Source organism: Perna viridis, chromosome 2, assembly GCF_037379345.1.
Source record: "Perna viridis isolate PV_CMFRI_1.1 ecotype Kerala chromosome 2, ASM3737934v1, whole genome shotgun sequence".
Taxonomy (NCBI): domain Eukaryota; kingdom Metazoa; phylum Mollusca; class Bivalvia; order Mytilida; family Mytilidae; genus Perna; species Perna viridis.
This window is the reverse complement of record NC_142446.1, coordinates 67,398,413-67,417,409: the sequence shown is the minus strand read 5'-3', so window position 1 is coordinate 67,417,409 and position 18,997 is coordinate 67,398,413. Positions and strand designations below refer to the sequence as shown.

Genomic DNA, 18,997 nt, shown 5'->3' with positions numbered 1-18,997 from the left:
ATAGAAAGCTACTTGGTTGACATCATAGAAGGCTACTTGGTTGACATCATAGCGGTCATCATGGAAGGTTACATAGCGGCATTCGTGAAAAGCTACATGGCATTTATAACGTAAAGCTACGTGGTGGTCAACATTTTAAATGAACCGTGCTTACAAAAGCGTTAACTGAAAAGTGTGTGTGTGTGTGTGTGTGTGTGTGTGTGTGTTTTCTCTATGATGATGAAATACTACTTTTCTATGTATGATACTAGGTGTATGTTCAACGAAACAGAATGTAACACAAGTGTTCGAAGAACGCTGGGTAGAAGATTTAAATCCTAACACAGTAACCAATTCTGCTCTAAATAAATAACAAAATAACTTCAAGTTTTCTACCATTTTAGTTGGTTTGGTTTACCCAAATTTCTTTTCATTTCATTCTCTAATGGACTTTATTTATTATTCAAGCGCATATACATGTACCGATGAATGCGCGATTCTTAGGTAGGCCCCTCCGTAGCTAGAAAACATTACCTATTGTTGACCAATCACTGGCAATGAAGTAATACCCTTATTTATTAACCAACTACTCAGACTACGATAAAATATGTAAAAAAAACTGACGAATTGATATGAATTAAAACCGGGCATCTATACGGGGCCAATACGGCAACATAACTTCCGGTTGTTTGACACCGCCATTTTGAGTTTCACCAGGACTAAAAGCTGCAATAACACAAAAAATCTTCCATTTTATATGAAAAGGATATTTACTGATTATTGCAAATAAACCTACATGTTCTCGGTAAAACACAAAAACAACTTTTCAACAAATTATCTAGTTGAGTTGGTTAATAAAATTGTCAATAAATATGTAATTTCATATTGGCCCTGTCATAGGTTTCGGTCAATCTCTGTTTAGTGCGGTCATATTGTACCATACAATCGATTGATTGTGCCTTGACAGGCAAGTTCGTCTAAAGTTCTACCTAAAGGTACATCAAAAGTCTCTGTAAAATGCGGACAGATTGTACCATATGATCCATAATTGACTGACTCCGTTTAAACTTCTACCTAACTGTACATAAAAAGTCACTCTATAATGCGGACCATGTGATCCATTGATTGTGTCTGGACTGGTAATTACGTTTAAAGTTCTACCTAACGGTGCATCAAATGTTAATGATTAATGCGGATAGATTGTTTATGTTTTATCAGCTCCCATCTGTTCCAGACTAGAAAATAAAGTCTGTTAAATTACCGTTCTTGTCAATATAGCACGTTTCTACCTTCTAATGTGACAACCAAGGGAATAGGGTTCCGATAAACATCCAGTCACCATAGCAACTACGATCTAGTTTCCATAATATTGAACATTTTAAGCGGTCGTGAAGAGGTATGAATTTTATGGGAGATTTTCGGGATTACGTTAATGTTCACTTTTTTATGAAATTGACTTTCAGGTCAAATTGGTATCGTTTAATGTCGTAAAAGTATGTTAATTGTAACTCAGAATGAAATCCGCTTAAATAGAAAGTGTCTTGTGAAAGGTATGAATTCCCATTTAACATCACAAATTGTCACTCGAATGAGTTCGGTTAGTATTAGACTCACTCTTTTACAACTGATTTCACTTAATTCTGTTTCAAATGAAAGGACAAACTTTTCAAGACTCAAGGAAGGGGAGTCAAGTCTGTGGAGTTCTGTACAAAGAACTGGTGAACCAAAAAAAAAAAAAAAAAAAAAAATACAATTGAAAGATACCACACTGTAATTTAGTATAGATTGTGAAAAACTAAACAAGAACCAAGTTCGAAGGTCATAAACATGTATATTTCCCGCCAGTTTTTTTTTTTTTTCAAGAATCTGTTAACCTAAAAATAAAGCTGTCAGTATACATGTAGCACATATCATTAGAAATAATATCTTTTGGAATGTATTGCATTATGAGCAGGTGCGAATCTAAGGACACTGAGGGGTTTGTAGGCATTAAAAAAAATTCTAACAAAAGGGGAAAACAACCCCAGGGAACACTTATCCCTCTATCTCAATTAAAAAATGAAAGGGATGCATACGAAAGTTTGAATAACGAGATATTTAGACTCTTTAAATAAAAAAAAGACGGAAATGCACCAAATATGGAAAAAAATTATAGTGATACATCTGATTACATATTTTTCTGCGTTGGTTGCTGGAGATAAAATCACACCACTTATTGACAAGTAGAACTCATCTGCATATCTCTCTAATCTTAGTGATGGCTTTAATACACACAAATATGTTCAAAAAGCTTTGAAGTACAGACATGATGAGTATCAACCCGAAGTTGACTCTAAAAGTTACTCGTTAAAATGCTTATCTTGTTGCAGATATAATATGAACTGTTTCTACTTGACGATATTCTAATGTCGAACTATCAATGCTGACATTAAAAGCTGGAATCATGAAAGAATTCCTGAATTTTAATAGAATTTAAAACGATTGTTAAAGCCCCGATGCGTAAACCAGATACTTGATGCGCGCAGAATATTTAGGCTTCAAAGACTGCGAACTCCTAATTCAAATTAATTTGGAAAGTGAGCATGTATTCTATTTCTGCAGCGATCAGATGTATTTTATTTGATGTGGTGATCTTGAGGAACCAAATGATATGTCACAATTTGATACAGATGCCGTAGTTTATAATCCGAAAAAAAGGAAGTTGGGAAATCCATTGCCAAAACGTCAATCATGACGTCAACCTAGATTTAGAAAAGGACAAGACCGTTTTAATAAAGTAAAACACAAACTTATTGAGAACAAAACCTTCAGTGAAATTGAAAGAGCTTAAATGTGCAATCCACAAAATGTGCTTAAATCTCAATTTACAGAAAGATTTACATGTATTATTTCGCAAGAGCGTGATCTGCATTTGCCACTATTTTAGCTTCTAAAGAAGAAGAAATGTATTCAGGCATTTTTAAATGCTGAATTAAATATAAAAATATATAGGTTGGGGAGATTTTTGCCAGCTTCTGAATATGTTTTTAAAATATAGTTAATTAATTAAGGACAGGTAACAAATACAATGAATCAAGCCCAAAAGCGCACTCATAGACATTTCTTTATAAAAAAAAAATCAGATCCCATTAATTTCTTTACACCAGGCTCTCCGTATCAAATAGCAGACATCATCAAAGCAATCTCTCTGCATTCTGATCCCAAGTACTCCAGTAAAAATTAAAAACATTATCGAGTATTTACATTCAGCAGTATTCATATCGCATTCCTTCCCCCGGGTGTCATAATTTGTATGAACAAATAAAACATTTGCTATAAATAGATTAATACCGATCAGATTTATGAAATTGATACGGAATCTTCTCGTGTACAAACATGCCTTTATTATTAATGATTACCAATAATGAATTGACTTTAGCGATGACGGGAGATAAAGACCACCATTGAATCAATGTCGACAGAGATGTCTTCGATAATGTTGACTGTGACATACCAAATTGTAATTAAGAACAGTTAGGTTTGAACCTAAATTAAAAAGTAGAATTTGTCAGTTAAATCGTAAATAGCAATATATTTCATCACATTTTTTTTTTCAAATTCAAAAATGCTATATTTTCAGTGTAGACATATAAATAAACTCTAACTACAAAAAATGCAACATCCCAGCCATAGACACCCATATATATCGAATGTGTGTGTGTGTGTGGGGGGGGGGTGTTCCTATATGTACATGTAGATGTAATTCGTCAGTTATCATTTGCTAATCAAAGCAAGTTCAAGGAAAATGATATATCAAAGCAGAAATGTACAGAATAAATACACATTCTTCATTGAAACACAAAATAATTATGTTATACAGTGACTAAAGTTTTATTGAATTTTTATTCGTCTTCTTGTAACTTCTAGGTACCATGTCCTATGTACATTATATATATAGTGAAACTTGTCTAAACCAATCCTGAAAAAACTGATGACCTGTCCAAACCGGATTTCATCTGAGGTCTCTACAATTTCTACCCTATTTATGAAATCTTGCAGTATTCCATATTACGTAAAAAAATACGTAAAACACTGAGGCTTCATTCCTTGTATTGCATATGGTAGAACCTCTGGGTGGTGGATTTAGCTTCCTCTTTCGACAGATTTGGTTATGAGTACTTCTTGTATACAACTAATATTTTGATTATGATCTTCCTACATATTTGATTTTAATGCTGTTTATGAGAGGTTATTACTTGGAACACGTGTATAGCATATAGATATTTACAATACATAAAACTGGTATTTTTTGTATTCAACACATTTTGGAACTTGTATAATCCGAACACCTTCCTAATCGAACCATGATATTCTTTCAGTCATAGAGGTTCAGTTTATACTCTTTTCACTGTATTTTGTTCCATGTACTGGCAACGTTTGCATCATATGTTGTTACAGTAAAATGTGCCCTGACTTTGAACTGGTTGTATTATATTAGAAATTGCATGGCGCCATTTAACCCCGTTTATGGAGAACAAAAATTGTAAAACCGTATGAACTTAATACAAAAACCCTTTTTATTGTTTCAAATCTTGTTAGATTATAAAAATAAATGAGTCAATTGCTTTGGTAATTGCAATGACCTCGTAGGTGGCTCTCGTCAGTTATAGCTTTGATTGAATTCCCTTCTGATTTATTGGAACATGATGTCATGGTCCTCCGAGAAATTATCTTTATGATCTGTTCTACATTGAATTACGCAATCAGAAACATTTCCCGCTAATGATCAGATGTACCAAATACACTGAATCTTTAAAGAAATAAAATTGTCCAATATCAAGTGTCATACAAATTAATGTTACTCTTTTTTTAAATTTTAACCTGCAGTACATGTATCTGCACATTATATTATTATTTTTTTAATTCAGTTTGTAAACACGATAGTATGGTACAGTGGTAAAAAAAGGAAAATTGTAATTCAAAATTAATGCATTAATGGTCTTAAAGTTTATAGGAGTACTACTTCAACATTTATAATATGTAGGTAGATGCCAAACGGGAATTAACAAATTAGTAAATGAGAGCTAGCAACTTTTTTCTTGATACATGGAGTCAATGGTATTTTTCAACAGATCTAAATATTCTGACACAAGCTCTTTTTTCATCAATAAATATATGCAGATTTACTAATCAACAATTCAAGCGCACTACTCCTAGCTGCACCAATTTAAGTTAAATTAAAAAGGTCAAACCTTTAACTTTACAATGATGACCTTTGATTTTTGTATGATGTTTTTAACTACAAGAACTGGAATATGAGTAAATCTCCTACCACTAGACCACTCCTGGGCAATTCATGTAAATACAATTTGTTAGTCTTTTTCTCGATTTCTCTTTCAACGGTTTATTTCAAAACTGGAAACGACCTATTTATACATGTATTTAGTTCGTGACAGGGGTGCATCAATATGATGAAGAGTTATCGTGGATTTTGTTGGTACAGTTTTAGTCTTTACTCAATAAACAAGACCTTTCTATGCTTCTGAAATGGGGTCAGGACTTCACATGGTCGCGTAACGAGACTTATATTCCCTATAGTTGTCTCGTGGTAAAATCTACTCAAAATTCTTCAGACCCTTTTAGTCATTGATTTTTTAAAATAAGAAAGTGGGAGGACAAATCCAATTCGTAATAGGACAAACGTAATGGGGCCATAAAAAGCTACAAAGAATTTTCCAAATTTCGGTTAAAAAATAATTTCATACTTGTATAAAGTTTTACATCATTCTGATAAAATATTCCAAACCATGACTGCACTGCTATGTAGGAATAAAGACTTCAGATTAACGCTCATAAAATGGTAACTGTTCCTTTTATCATGGATCCACGCACCGTCAAATGCAAAATAAAAACCCCAAGTGCAGAAAGAAGAGAAAAATCTGAAATCTCAATTACAGAGAAACTTCAATCAACAATCCCACTGCATGCTGTTTACGAGTATTAAGTATTTGAGTTATTGTTCGCGGAGCTATTTCCCGAAATCTTATCCGACATGTCAGTGATGAAATAGTTATAAACGGTGGATAACGTTTCCCTTGCAAGTGGGTAAGCTGTTTAATCATGGACCTATACCATAACATGGAACCATTAAACCTCAACAAGCATTAGTTATGTAACTTGAAGGTGATCTTGCCAAAGCATAATTGATTTTCGTTATTGATGCACTTTTGCAACGTGAGTGTCATTTAGTATCATTCAATTTAAAGATAAGGCATGGTATTTCCAAAACACCACAAGATAACCAAGGAAATAAGAAGATATTAATTATCAATGCAACTTCAAACGACTTAAGAACAGTAGCACAGTACTGTTTTTCGATCATCTACTCTCAAACCTCTTCCAACTTTTCTGCTCTTGTCCATAATAATGTAACATCTTGTTATAAACATTTATACGATAAACTGATTACAACTCTTTTATCAATATATCAATACTTCTGAAGGGTTGTCTGATACGCGTCTCGAACCTGATGTAGAGCTTCGAAATTACAAGTTCTACTAACGTTCAATAGTGTATTACGTGTATTTGTTCTGAGCCTTTTTGATATTTATATGTTTTATCCTGTAATCATCCGAAGTCTTCATACACAAAAGACGACATTCACATTCACTTCCACTCCGGAAAAGTTCTTTATTTATATCGAGGTAAACTGGGGTCAACAGCGTTAGATCAAAGACATTTTAATGGGAGCTAAGGGAACAGATACTTGAATCGATCACTACATAGAATTTTTATGAGGCAAATGTAACCTGTTAGAGGACCAAGTTGAATTCATAGATATATTTTAAAATATTCTTGTCGATTTTTCCAAACATCTTACGTAACACTTCTTGTCACTTTTTTGACGCTTCTTGAACTTCTTGTCGCTAATTAGGGAGTGAGACAACTGTGAGGTATTACTGAGTGTTCATGCTTAAGCCTTTCTGACTAAATCCCAAAAGGCATACGCTTATGCGAAAACAGAATCTGAATTTATGAATTAAAGTAATTATTGAAGACCTTAATTATGATAAACGTATTTTAGTGAAAAAGATGCGAAACTATCTTGCTCGGTATGAAAAGTTCTGCGGGATGTAACTTGCTGTCAGACTGAATTAAGGCTCTAATTGCTTCCAGGGCTATTACTTTATTTCGCATTTTCAATTTGAATACAGTTATGAGGACTTCGTCCTCTAAACCATTTCATATATTTTTTTAATGTGCAAGGACTTATTTCCCTATACTATTGTATCATTCATACTTTCTTTGTTTTTGTCTTGTTTCTTTGAAACCGTAAACCAGTTTCCACCAGGTTCGATGTAAATGCTAACTTGACGTAAATTGTTTATTACAAGGTGTCGAATACATGCAGCTGTACTAAATTTTGTGTGCTGTACATTTTTGACTCTATATGTTGAGCAATGCTAATAATTGTCCGGCATAGCTCTGTACCCAGCTTTCTAAAAACAGCCTGAAGCCTGAAATCAACATTATTTCCCAACATTAAACCTCTTTACATAATGTAAACACGTGACAAGTTTAGTTTTCCGATACTGCTTACCAATTTTATTTGATTTCCGCTTCAAATGCAAACTTGACACTACCTGTTACGAAAAATTCTGAATAACAGAAAACAAAAAGGTTGTTACGCCAAAATAGATGAATATACTAGTCAAAATAAACTGCTACGGTACAACTACATGTACGTACGTGATAATTAGTCTCTCTCATTCTAAGCCAGTGATTGATAATGCACGTAACTTTTTAACCACCAGCGGTGATTAAACTTCTGGGAAAGTATTTCCCTCATTTTACATTTCCGAGTTTTCTACAGGTTTCATGGGAGAAACAGATCTTCTGTGCCGTCGGGGATTACAAGATTTCTTCAAGATTGTTTAATTTCAGATTTTACTACCTCGAGTGGTGAAATTTTGTAATCTCCTCGAGAGTGAAAGAGAATCTATATTTTCTTTTAAAATTTAGAATTAAAGATTTTGTCCTCTACTAATTTGAAGGGTACCAAACTATTTATATATGTATGTAGATCGTGCATGTTTGACGCATTAAGTAACTTTAAACGGTGTGTCAAAAATCGGGCCGGTGATTTTTCATATCCGAAGACATTTAAACCACGTCCTAAAAACAATTCTCCCTGTGTTCATTTCCTTGGTTCATCTATATATCGTGAAATCATTTTTACAGGTTGTACATATATTAACTGGTTGACTGGTTAAAAATCTTGCCTGAAATTTACCCGTACTTTTCAAGAGTAGGAACGTAACCAAACTTTATGTGTTAACATCTCCAGTGACCAAGTTTCATTCATGTGGACTCTTATTGTCGAATACAGTTTCTATCGTACATAATGAAGGATTATCATTTCCAATCAAAAGATTTTGGGATTGAGATATATACATGACTGTATGCATGAATCACTAACCATTAGCCTCTGCCTGTTTTTAAGGCAGAGCTGTACTTAATTATTTTACGTGACGTTCTGAATTTAAAACACAACAACGTGGTAATCGAACATTAATTTTTGTTGTCAATAAAATGTGTAAAATTTTCTCTTCCTGGTGTTTATCAAGAACGGTAAATAAAAGAGTTTCGTCAGCAGAAAACATTATTTAACGATGTCGTTGGTGATTAATTTTGTAATACAATAGTTTTAATTTGAAGAGTGAATGTAAAATGCTGATTCGACAGATATTTTAATTTCTCCATGCATGTTTAGAATATTACAACAAAAGATAAACACACAATGAACAACAAACATGGTACGTTTGAGCCAAACTAAATTTTGAATAAATGTTTAATTAATTAGCCTCTATGGTCTTAAAACAACAGTGACAAAGGTTTGCTCGAATTATAGAAATACAAGTTCCATCATCATCATGACAGTCTTGAAATTAATCTTTATGTGCAGGCGAAATAAAATTCGGTTACTATACAAGTTCATATTAACTAAAAGTGAGTATTTCACAATCACTGAGACGCTTAATAGGGCGTATGAAGGTTATAGACATATATATAAACGCAAACAGACCCTTTTGTGCTAACTATGGGATATTCGATGAACATGTGTGGAGCATGCTCAATATACACTTCCGCAAAGAAAATTCTTTTTTTCTACTAAGTCCTACCTCGCGGAAGTGTATATTGAGCATGTTCATCAACTTACCACAAAAGGGTTTATTAATCAGGACAGGCCCCAGGCAAATTAAGGCAGAATTTTTCGAATTACTTATGGGGATCAAAATCTGTTATTGATTACAGCTTTTGTAAAACACAACAAGTGTTGATTAAAGCGGATGTCCCATGATAACAGTTATCAATACGAACTTTACCTTTGACCTTAGAAGCATCGAGAGCCTGATTTCAGTCTGAAAGGAGGATATTGAATAGTTTCGTATCTTAACAAAAAAAATGTTTCATAACTCATATCTTCAAAATTTAATTAAATTATGAAGGAAATTAAATATTCTACTTAATTTAAAAATGTAAAAGACATAAAACCATTCAACTTTGTCCTCCTATAGTTTACACTTGCCTTATACTTACTTTCACATCAAAACTTGTAGGGTACCTGTACATCTCCCGAAAAGAGGATTTAGATATTATTATTTTTGAATACGTGAATTCTTTTATGCACATCAGTTCCTTGAAACAAATGGGGTTCTTACGATATCTAAGTTGCCATGACTTTGCATGAAAGATTTCTAGTAAAATGTTCAACAGATAACTTGAAAATGATGACTACCGTCCGATGAACCACATTCGTAGAAATTACCATATTTAAAGTGGCTCTTTAATGATTTATTATTCAAACATGTAAATTCAATCAGCCCATCTCTAACATGTCATCCTAGTTACAAGGATTTTAATGGTAATGAGTATTCATTGAATTAATGTTACAAGTTGAGTATAATTGCTTGTCACATTTGAATATCAGATTCAACTTAGGATTGCTACCCAATCCAATGGAAAATAGATGGGTATCCTTCTTGTAACTCGAAACCCATTACATATAAAAACTATGTCTCGGTACTAATGAACTTAACTTTATATCTGATTTTTCACAAGAAGGTAAACTGCCTTGGGATTTGATAAACAGTGGAGCAAGTACATTCCGAAAAAAACTTGAAAACAAAAATAGTTCTCTCGGTTGAAACACATTGTTAGATTAAGAAGATTGACAAGAAAAAATTGAAATACATGTACCTCAATTTAGATTAACAAGAGGCGTCAGATTACATGCATGTATCCCAGATACTTGAATGCTTTGGTGTCAGACTGAACTGTTTCTGCCTTAAAAATTAAGCCTTGGTGCCACAAAATCTGAAAATGCTTAAAACCTCTAAGAATACTCTCATCCTTTTTCCATTATAAACAGCTATTTGTGCTGAACTTTCTTTGCTAACCAAAGCCAGCACTGAACGTGAACTGCAAAATCTCATGCACGCTTGAGACCAGAGGAACCTGGTTAATTTTAGCACGAAAATGCTCTAACAGTATATGGAAATGAGTAGTACACACTAAATTTGTCACAAAAAAAAAACTTAATTGGGCGGCTACAAACACCTAATAACAAAAGGTATTTAAGCTCAATTAAATGATATGTATAACAAACATCACGCTGACAAAATTTCAAATTTTGTCTTGATAATGAATGCCAAAGCACCCAATTTTGATGCCTTCAAAAGATAAAGACCTACCTTTTCTGCATATATAATCCCCTGGGGAAAATAATACTGGTTTGAGACGCAACACTAATTCACATAAAAATCCTGCGTCAGTATTTTGGAAGATCTCCACTCTTTTCAATGTATCCAAATGAACATGAATGGCTATTTCCGCTTTTAGTTTATCCGGAAGTAAACTGAGCGTTTTTTCTTCGTCGGTAGATTTATTACAGTACCACAGGTAGTCGAACCATTTTATGACTCGATCCTGAAGTCTGAGGGGTACCCGTCTTAATGACATGTAAGTTTTAACTCCGTCTAATTTGGCTGAAAAAGAAACAAGAAATGGAATAAATCGAATATGATATATTCTTGAGTTAGTAGTATGCTCAAGATTTGAATGAAATAAGACAACTGGAATCGTCTCTAATAGTTCCAGGAAAAAAAACTAAAAGTGGTGTGAAGTTAATATCAGACAGACATTATTAAGCATTTGATGCGGTTGGGACAGAGCTATTTTGCCCTTTTAAATGCAGTATGCAAGGAACGCGAAAAAAAAAACAGAATCTCGGGTAGAGCACTTTGAGTTTAAGATCAACACGAGAAAAAGTTAATGTTCATCATGAAAAACGTAAAAATAACATGACGTTTATGTGCCAAGCGTTGCGAAAGTTTGGATAGTGTCCCGTTAATGCCTGTATCTGAATTATTTTTTAATGTACACTTAAAATTTGAAATACTTCACCCGTTTTCCTTTTTGTCAGTTTATTTTTTTTTTTTCAAAAACGGTAGAAGTGTTGCTATATATAAGGTCATATGACCAAAACAGGACAACTCGACACATATTTATCTCGTCACAACAGCAACAACCTCTTTCATTTAAGATAGCGCTTTTTTTCATATCATCTGTCTGATCTATATAGTGGACAAAGAACACTTATGCACTCATACGACCATCATTGCTTGATTAACAAAGCAGTGTTTACGACGTAAAAGGACGTCAATAAATGTATAGTGGACATCGGATTCCTAAATAAACAAAGTTAGAACATAATTACGTATATGGCGGATCTAACAATCACGCAACGACCGTACATGATGGCTCGTTTAAATTGGCTGGAGGCAGAACTGTTAGCGTTCGTAATGATTATATGGACAATATATTCAGAGACTATAATAACCTACATGACCAAGACGAACGTTTTGTGGAACAATTTTACAATGGGGAATGTTTATTACAACGTATTCATTTCAAGAAATTTTAGTCTTATAGAATGAAATTAATCTTCCGCAAAACTGTAATATTTCACATTTCCTGGATGCCGTATCAATCCGTAAATGTAAACCCGAAATGTGAAAACTTGAAGACTCGAATATCTAAAATTCAAGAGAGTGCAAACTAGAGAAAAGAACATGGCATATCATTTGTCATATTCGATGCGGGTAATCAAATTAAAACAAATGTCAGTCGGTCAGAACATGATAGATTTCGAAATTTGTAGACAAAATGTTGAGACAGCACGTGTCAAACTCGGTCATAACAGAATTATCATATAGATATTCCATGAATGACAATCAAGTTCAGTAGTAAGCAATGAATTTCGACCGATTTTATTGACAAATAAGTGCCGTTCAGTGAGTGACAAAGCTTTCTTTTGTTGAAGCATGCGTATTGCTTTGTAAAATTGTTTAGCTTAACAACAAGCAATCACAATTTTTTTGCAAAAAAATGTGTTGGTCTCGGCTAAAGTCGGACAAAGGATTAGAACACCATACCTCCTAGTCGACCAATTATTATTGTACTGAGCATATGGTTCTAATAAAAAAGTAAAGTGTCACATGTATAAAAGATCGATTCCACAGGGTATATGTAGAACACATGATAAAATGCATTATTTCTGGTGTCTTTCACTGAGTGTGTTATTCTTATCAATTTTCCCTACGTCGTTTTTGTTCTATTCTATAAATACATATACGCATAGGGCATATAAATTGGTAAGGTGTTGTGATAACGCGCTTATATAATCCGGTTATCGTTGCAAAGTATTGTTACGGAGTGTTACAGTATCGGTAAACGTTGGAAAACGTTGATACAGCACGATTCCAACTAGGTCGTTATGATACATCGCTGAGACTACATGCTTCAAACCAATTTATTCACAGTCTTCATCAGTGCATCCACTGTAAAGATGTCTGAGTTATATAATACCCATCCATTAGTTCATTGTCATCGATCAAATCGTCCAGAGAAGCTAAAGTTACGATAATTTACTAAACCATAAAAAACGTAAAACGGTCGTAATCGTAATTTTTCAAATAAGAGTATTCAATTAAATTGGTTGGCGCACATAAGTTTTCTGTTCAATGTAAATTGATCTCGTCTGATGTTAATATCTGAGCCAGGATAGCACAAGACAATGAATTAAACTAAGTCATGTAGCAGCGCACCAAGGTCTTTCTTTTTTTGATATCAGACAAGGTTTTAATGCAAAAGTGCTATACATGTTAGCTTTTGAAATGAAGCACAAAAAAGTCACGAAGTAGCGTACCAAGGTCTTCCTTATTTGATATCAGACCAGGTTCGGAATGTAAACGTGCAACCAATATTGATTTTCTTTTGAAATGAAGACTTTAAATCTCTTCGAATGGTATTTTTGCAGTGGTACAATGTAGAATCCCTCTATAGGAGTTGTTGACTTATGTGCATATTTTAACAGTCACCAGATGTGAACGTCTATAAGCACCATAGCACAGGCGATACATTTGATCGATGCATACAAACTGATATAATTTTGATTAGTACCAGTCTTTGTAAGAATCGTTCAAATTATGTGATACATCCCAAAAAGGCCACATTTTTTTATTAACCAAAGTTGCTGTATATGTCTGTATAATTCAATGTATGATTTTTCATTTCAATTTGTCTGCTCTTAGGAGATAATCCACACTGAACATCCAACAGTCAGTTTCTATTGTATTTTAGTGTTATTTACAGTCTGAGAGCTATCTCCCTTAATGTTGAATTCTACTGTACATTCTACACAATTTTATCTCCTAATAAGAACACAGGTTGTATGAAAATCCACACGTTAATTTCTCTTTACTATGACATTTTAAACAAATATCAAAAATAAAAATATGTAGGCTTTCAAGCCATAAAGCACATTTTGCATGATTCTTATATGTACATGGAGTGTTACTTAAAATTCGTTGTAAATGTCGTTTGCAATTTACTTCTTATCAAATTTTCATGACCTAAAATATTTGTCTATTTTCCTATTTCAACCAAAGAGCATGTAGAACATACGCAAAAAATTGTCCTGGAGGAATTTTAAGGAACCTGTGTCATTATTTCTGTCGAAATCTTCAAAAAGAACCCTGCAAGTAAGTGGACTTCTTATTTTTTATGATCTATAATTAGTGTGTACATACAAGTCATGTTCAGTATGTGATATACATTAAATCAGACGCCAATTCTCCAACATATGTGCCACACATGAGAATCATATGATGTGCGACATATGATTTATCATATGAATCGAGCATGATATGATACTCTTATGCTTCAGTTTACATATGATTATGGCATGATTATCATATGTTTCCAAGCCCAATTTAACATATTAGATTTATATGATACATGTAATCGTATGACTATCATAGGTAAATTATCATCTCATTACCACATGATTCCATATTAATCGACCATCATATGATTATCATATGTGGCACATTTGTCTTGTAGAACATATTATTTTTTTCAGCCTGCGGAGAGGGACATTAAGTGGTTTTTAGTCTTAAATGTTTCCCAACTTGTATCGTTTATTTATTCATGTCAAAAATTATCTAAAATATTATTTTGTAACAATAATTGTAATAATAGGGCAACGTATATAACTTATTTCCAACATTGATTCATATTTTAAACCGCGGTCCTAACTGATCTCCACTTTCGATTTAAGAATATTCGCTTCTCTGTTTCAGAATAACAAGGATTTCTAATGATTGTGAAATCTTTTAAGACCTTTCATGCTACAACAATGTAAGTAGAAAAAATGGTGGGTCAGTTTTCTCGTTTTTGAGATGTGCTTCAGTAGGTTTCATCTCTTAAAACACCGAAAAAAATAACAAGGATTAATTTTCATTAAAAAAAATTCTAAAAATTACATTTTCGTGTGTTTAATAATGAAATTATGGAAATAAAATTGAGGTCACTAAGCAACAAATTTTAATGCTATGAAATGAATAAAACCAGAGAAGTCCGACAATATGACAAAAATGACTGAACATGAGCAGTGAACATCTTAACATGGGGTGCTTTCCATTATACGGTTCAATCCACTTAAACAACAGATTCATGTTCCATTATTGGTTCGTATCTCGTGGTTCGCCTCAGTCGACGGACCAGACGAACCGGAAGTAGAATTAAAGAAAGTTTGTTCGTACCGATTAATGGATAACAAGCTGGTTTTCATTAAACGTTGATTCTGTCTTAACCGAACTCTGATTAAGAATTCAACTTGTCTATTCTGAACGCTGATTCGGATTTAAACCTGCCGATTTCAAACACGAATACACATTAAAATCTGTCTTCACTAAACCGTAAATAAGTCGATAAATCCCCGAATGGAAACAAACCTATGAATACCTCGAAAACTCCACAGTTCTGATTCCTATGTCAACAAAATACCAAATATACCAAATCTGAGCATCATAGCAAACTGATAACGATTTGATTTTGAAAGATCTCACTTCACTTGTATTCAATTGAAGGCGAAGTTCATAGAACAGCAAAAGACGCTTACCCTACCGGTGCATCTGGCCCATGCTCCCAGTTTTGGTGAAGTCATTTGCTTTGTAATTAAACGTATTATTTCGGTTATTTCATGTTTTTTGTTGTGTGTGATTGTTTTCCCTGTCTGATCTTTAATTATCTTTTGATTTCTGCTCAAATCTTGGTTCCCTTGATTCTCCTTTTATGAGAAGAGGTAAGCTATAAACGGACTACCAGTCTGAGAAGCTGCTTATTTTTTACAGCACCGGTATTATTTTCCTCTCGCTTATGCGAAACTGTTTGTTTGTTGCAAACGTGGCAGTACCCGTCTTACATTGTAGCTAAACTCCGTTGACTGTTTATTATTATTTTTTGCCTTGTCGATCCAGACACTGCAGGCTTCATGAAAACCAGTAAATTATGGACTTTCTGAATATTGTTTTAGTCAGCTTTCATGTTTATTTAGAGTTCGTTTCCTCATTTTCAGAAACTTAACGAAAGATTATTCTCACCTTTGATTTGATGTTCCGTTTTAAAGTTACACAATCGCCAAGGAAAGATATTATCGCACTTCACGACGGTCTATTTATTGATTGAGACGTTCTGTAGTAATCCAGACTGTCAGGAAAATAAACGAGTTTCGTGTCTTAGGTCATCTCTGTTGTGTATTGCTAGCAATTTTTGTCATGTAATTTTTTCTCTTCCATTGTTTTCTTTTAGTACTATTGGCCTTTTTCTGGTTAACACAATCAAATCTTGCTTATTGCGATAGAATACTCAAGGGAACCAAGAAGCGGAAGTCAAAAGAATAAATTCCAAGGATGAAGACAAGATTGTGAAAAAAAAGAACACACAACATGATACAAAATAATCAAAATAACACTTACAAAGAAGCAAATGCAAAACCTGGGGGCATGAACGAGGTGCACGGGTAGGGTAATTGTCCTCTGCTTTTCTATAAACACCCACCGATTTACTCATAAAATGTCACGTCCGGGTAGAGGAAAGAGGAAATGAAAACTATGACACAGTAATCAAATTAGTTTTCGTGATAAGCGTCCTTCGCCCAGTTACATTTGATAGATTCTATTATAAGGGAATGTATTTGTCTACGTTTTATGCCCCAAACTACATGTACTGTTCCATGTTCTACCTTATCTGTTGTGAATGACATCAGCAAGTATGTACACGTATGAGCCCATTTTGTATTTGTTTGTAATTTGTGAATGATGTACATGAATTGTACTTGTTTCATCTTATTAAAGAGTAATCAAGGGAACCAAGATTCTAGCGGTAATCAAAAGAATGTAATCCTGGGATAAAGGTTACACACCACCAATTCAACCAATGAGCATTTGGAAAGTACGCAAAAATAGTCCTACGCAGAAATTACCCCTGTTCCTCATAGTGCTGTGAAAAGAGTTCTCATCTTATTTAAAAAAATTAAACAGTTTCTGAAAGGAAAAACATTTTTGTACGTTTCATAGTTGCATTTTGCCTCTTGTGATATGAAGCCTAATCTCCATAATGATTTCTAAATATACCCCTATCTTGTGAAAACACTGGGATTTCCCATGCTATTTATAGACACTTCACTTCCGGTGACCAGTACTGCACTGCAAGTCTGCTAACCCCACATGCCATTCTGAGGATTGTGAGCTGACATACGTAGAATCATGCTGATATATAGTCCTCTGCAGGTTAAAGTTAGGGTAAAGTCCAGAGAAGCCATTGAATATTGTGAAATTTGCATAGAAGCCTATGAGAAGTGGAATTAGTGGTTTCTAGCCTAAAGACCAGACATGTAAAACAGACATACACAACAAAGAGCATAAAGTAACTAAAATAATACATAAAAAGTAACAAAAGCAAATGAGCAACTCGGACTCCACTAAAAACGTGGAGCATGGACCAGGTGCACCGTAGGGTAAGCGTCCTCTGCTTTACTAGAAACACCTACCGAGTTGCTCATAAAAAGTCAAATCCTGTTTTCCTACTTGCTGTTTTTATTTCTATTTAATTGATAGAAAATTATCAAGGAAATATAAGATTTTGAAATATTTTGTTCATAAATACAGTATCAATAGAATATCTTAATATCAATAAATTTACGTTTTTTATGGTTTACATGTAACTTTGCTATGATATGGAGGAATAGTGAATGCTAGCTATACATATTGGGTATCAGATAATGAAAGGTCGCACTGTATGGTAAGATGCACGATTACAATGTAAACAGACGCTATTTTTGTTTTTAAAAAAGGAAAGCCGGCGTAATAATATTTTGTTCTTTTCACTTAAAACTTTTTACATTTTATTCAAGCAAAATAACACATGGCACGCAATTTCAATTTCCGATAAAGGTTTTGTCGAACGCCGTTAAGTTAACAGTATTTGGCCAATCGGGAAACAGAATTGCAATCAGGTGATTTGCGTTACCATAGAAAAGCGTCTTCAAAGTCAAAGGGTAAAAAGTAAACTATACCGATTGCATCGAAAATTAACAAATTAGAATATGTGGTAATATGATTATAGGCTTTGCCAATGAGGGATACATTTAATTTTGTTGAGCTCTGTGTACACACAATCGCACGTTACATATTCAAAACCACCATGTTCACCAACAATCAGTTAAAAAAAAACATGTTGTAATTAATATTTCAAAGTTGAACACGGTAGTGAAAACACAATTATTTTTATAACCAGTTGTAATCAAGAAAGAAATCTTGTGAGCTAATTAAAGGTTTTTCGTAATGAAAACGTTGGTGACGCCCCGCCTTGTTGGTATGGGTGATATCTCGACCAACAAGGATGTGCTAGACTTACTCTTTGCACCTGCGCTTAATTTCAAACAGTCGATTTTCGTCCTTTCCGACAAAAAACAATTTTTGTCATCACAGTTTAGAGCCTCTATGTATACAAAACGTCTCTGATGCCCAATTCCTATAAGGACAGCCACGATGTGTCAGATAATAAAAAAACTTGGCAAACTCATAACACAGGTACGATGTAAGCTAGATTTCACTGTGAAATGTCTGGCATACAATATAATTGTCTATTTTAGTTAAAACCTGTTAAGTATTGTGAGTATTGGCTGCTAGTCTGACATGCTTTTATTACATTTTATAGCAATTGGAGCTGTAATGAAGTAGTGAGAATTTGTTTGAGTCATGGTTTGAGGAAATTCAATTAATTTATCGTTGAACGTACAAACTTTGACATGACTACTATGTTTATCTCTGCTGGCTTAATATGACGGATGTGTCTTGGACGCACGGAGATTTCTATTTTATAATACTATTTTTAGATATTTTGCAAATTTTGAAAGAGATATTAAATATTGTGATTATAGTAGTTCTAACATTTAGCCCGTACTTAACAATGTACTTTAGAGACAATGTTATTACTGTCGTCGCCTTAATTCGGCCATCAGTTTTATTGCTTGAAAATAAAGCTCATAATTCATTCTTCTTTAATTTGTAGCTGAAATGTATGTTAGATAATTAATCATTTTGTCTCAGTTTACGGACTTGAACAGGCTGGA

The 18,997-nt window shown here is 33.7% G+C and overlaps 1 protein-coding gene across 2 annotated transcripts in view; it reads right to left on the bottom strand.

The window, feature by feature from the left end:
* Positions 1-18,997, bottom strand: part of LOC148626604 (uncharacterized) — a 103,397-nt gene that overhangs the window by 15,422 nt on the left and 68,978 nt on the right. For both annotated transcript variants that reach the window (XM_088570745.1, XM_088570744.1), the window contains one exon: positions 10,713-11,006. In XM_088570745.1, the coding sequence (XP_088426871.1) occupies positions 10,713-11,006 (294 nt within the window). The remainder of the gene's footprint in view (positions 1-10,712; positions 11,007-18,997) is intronic.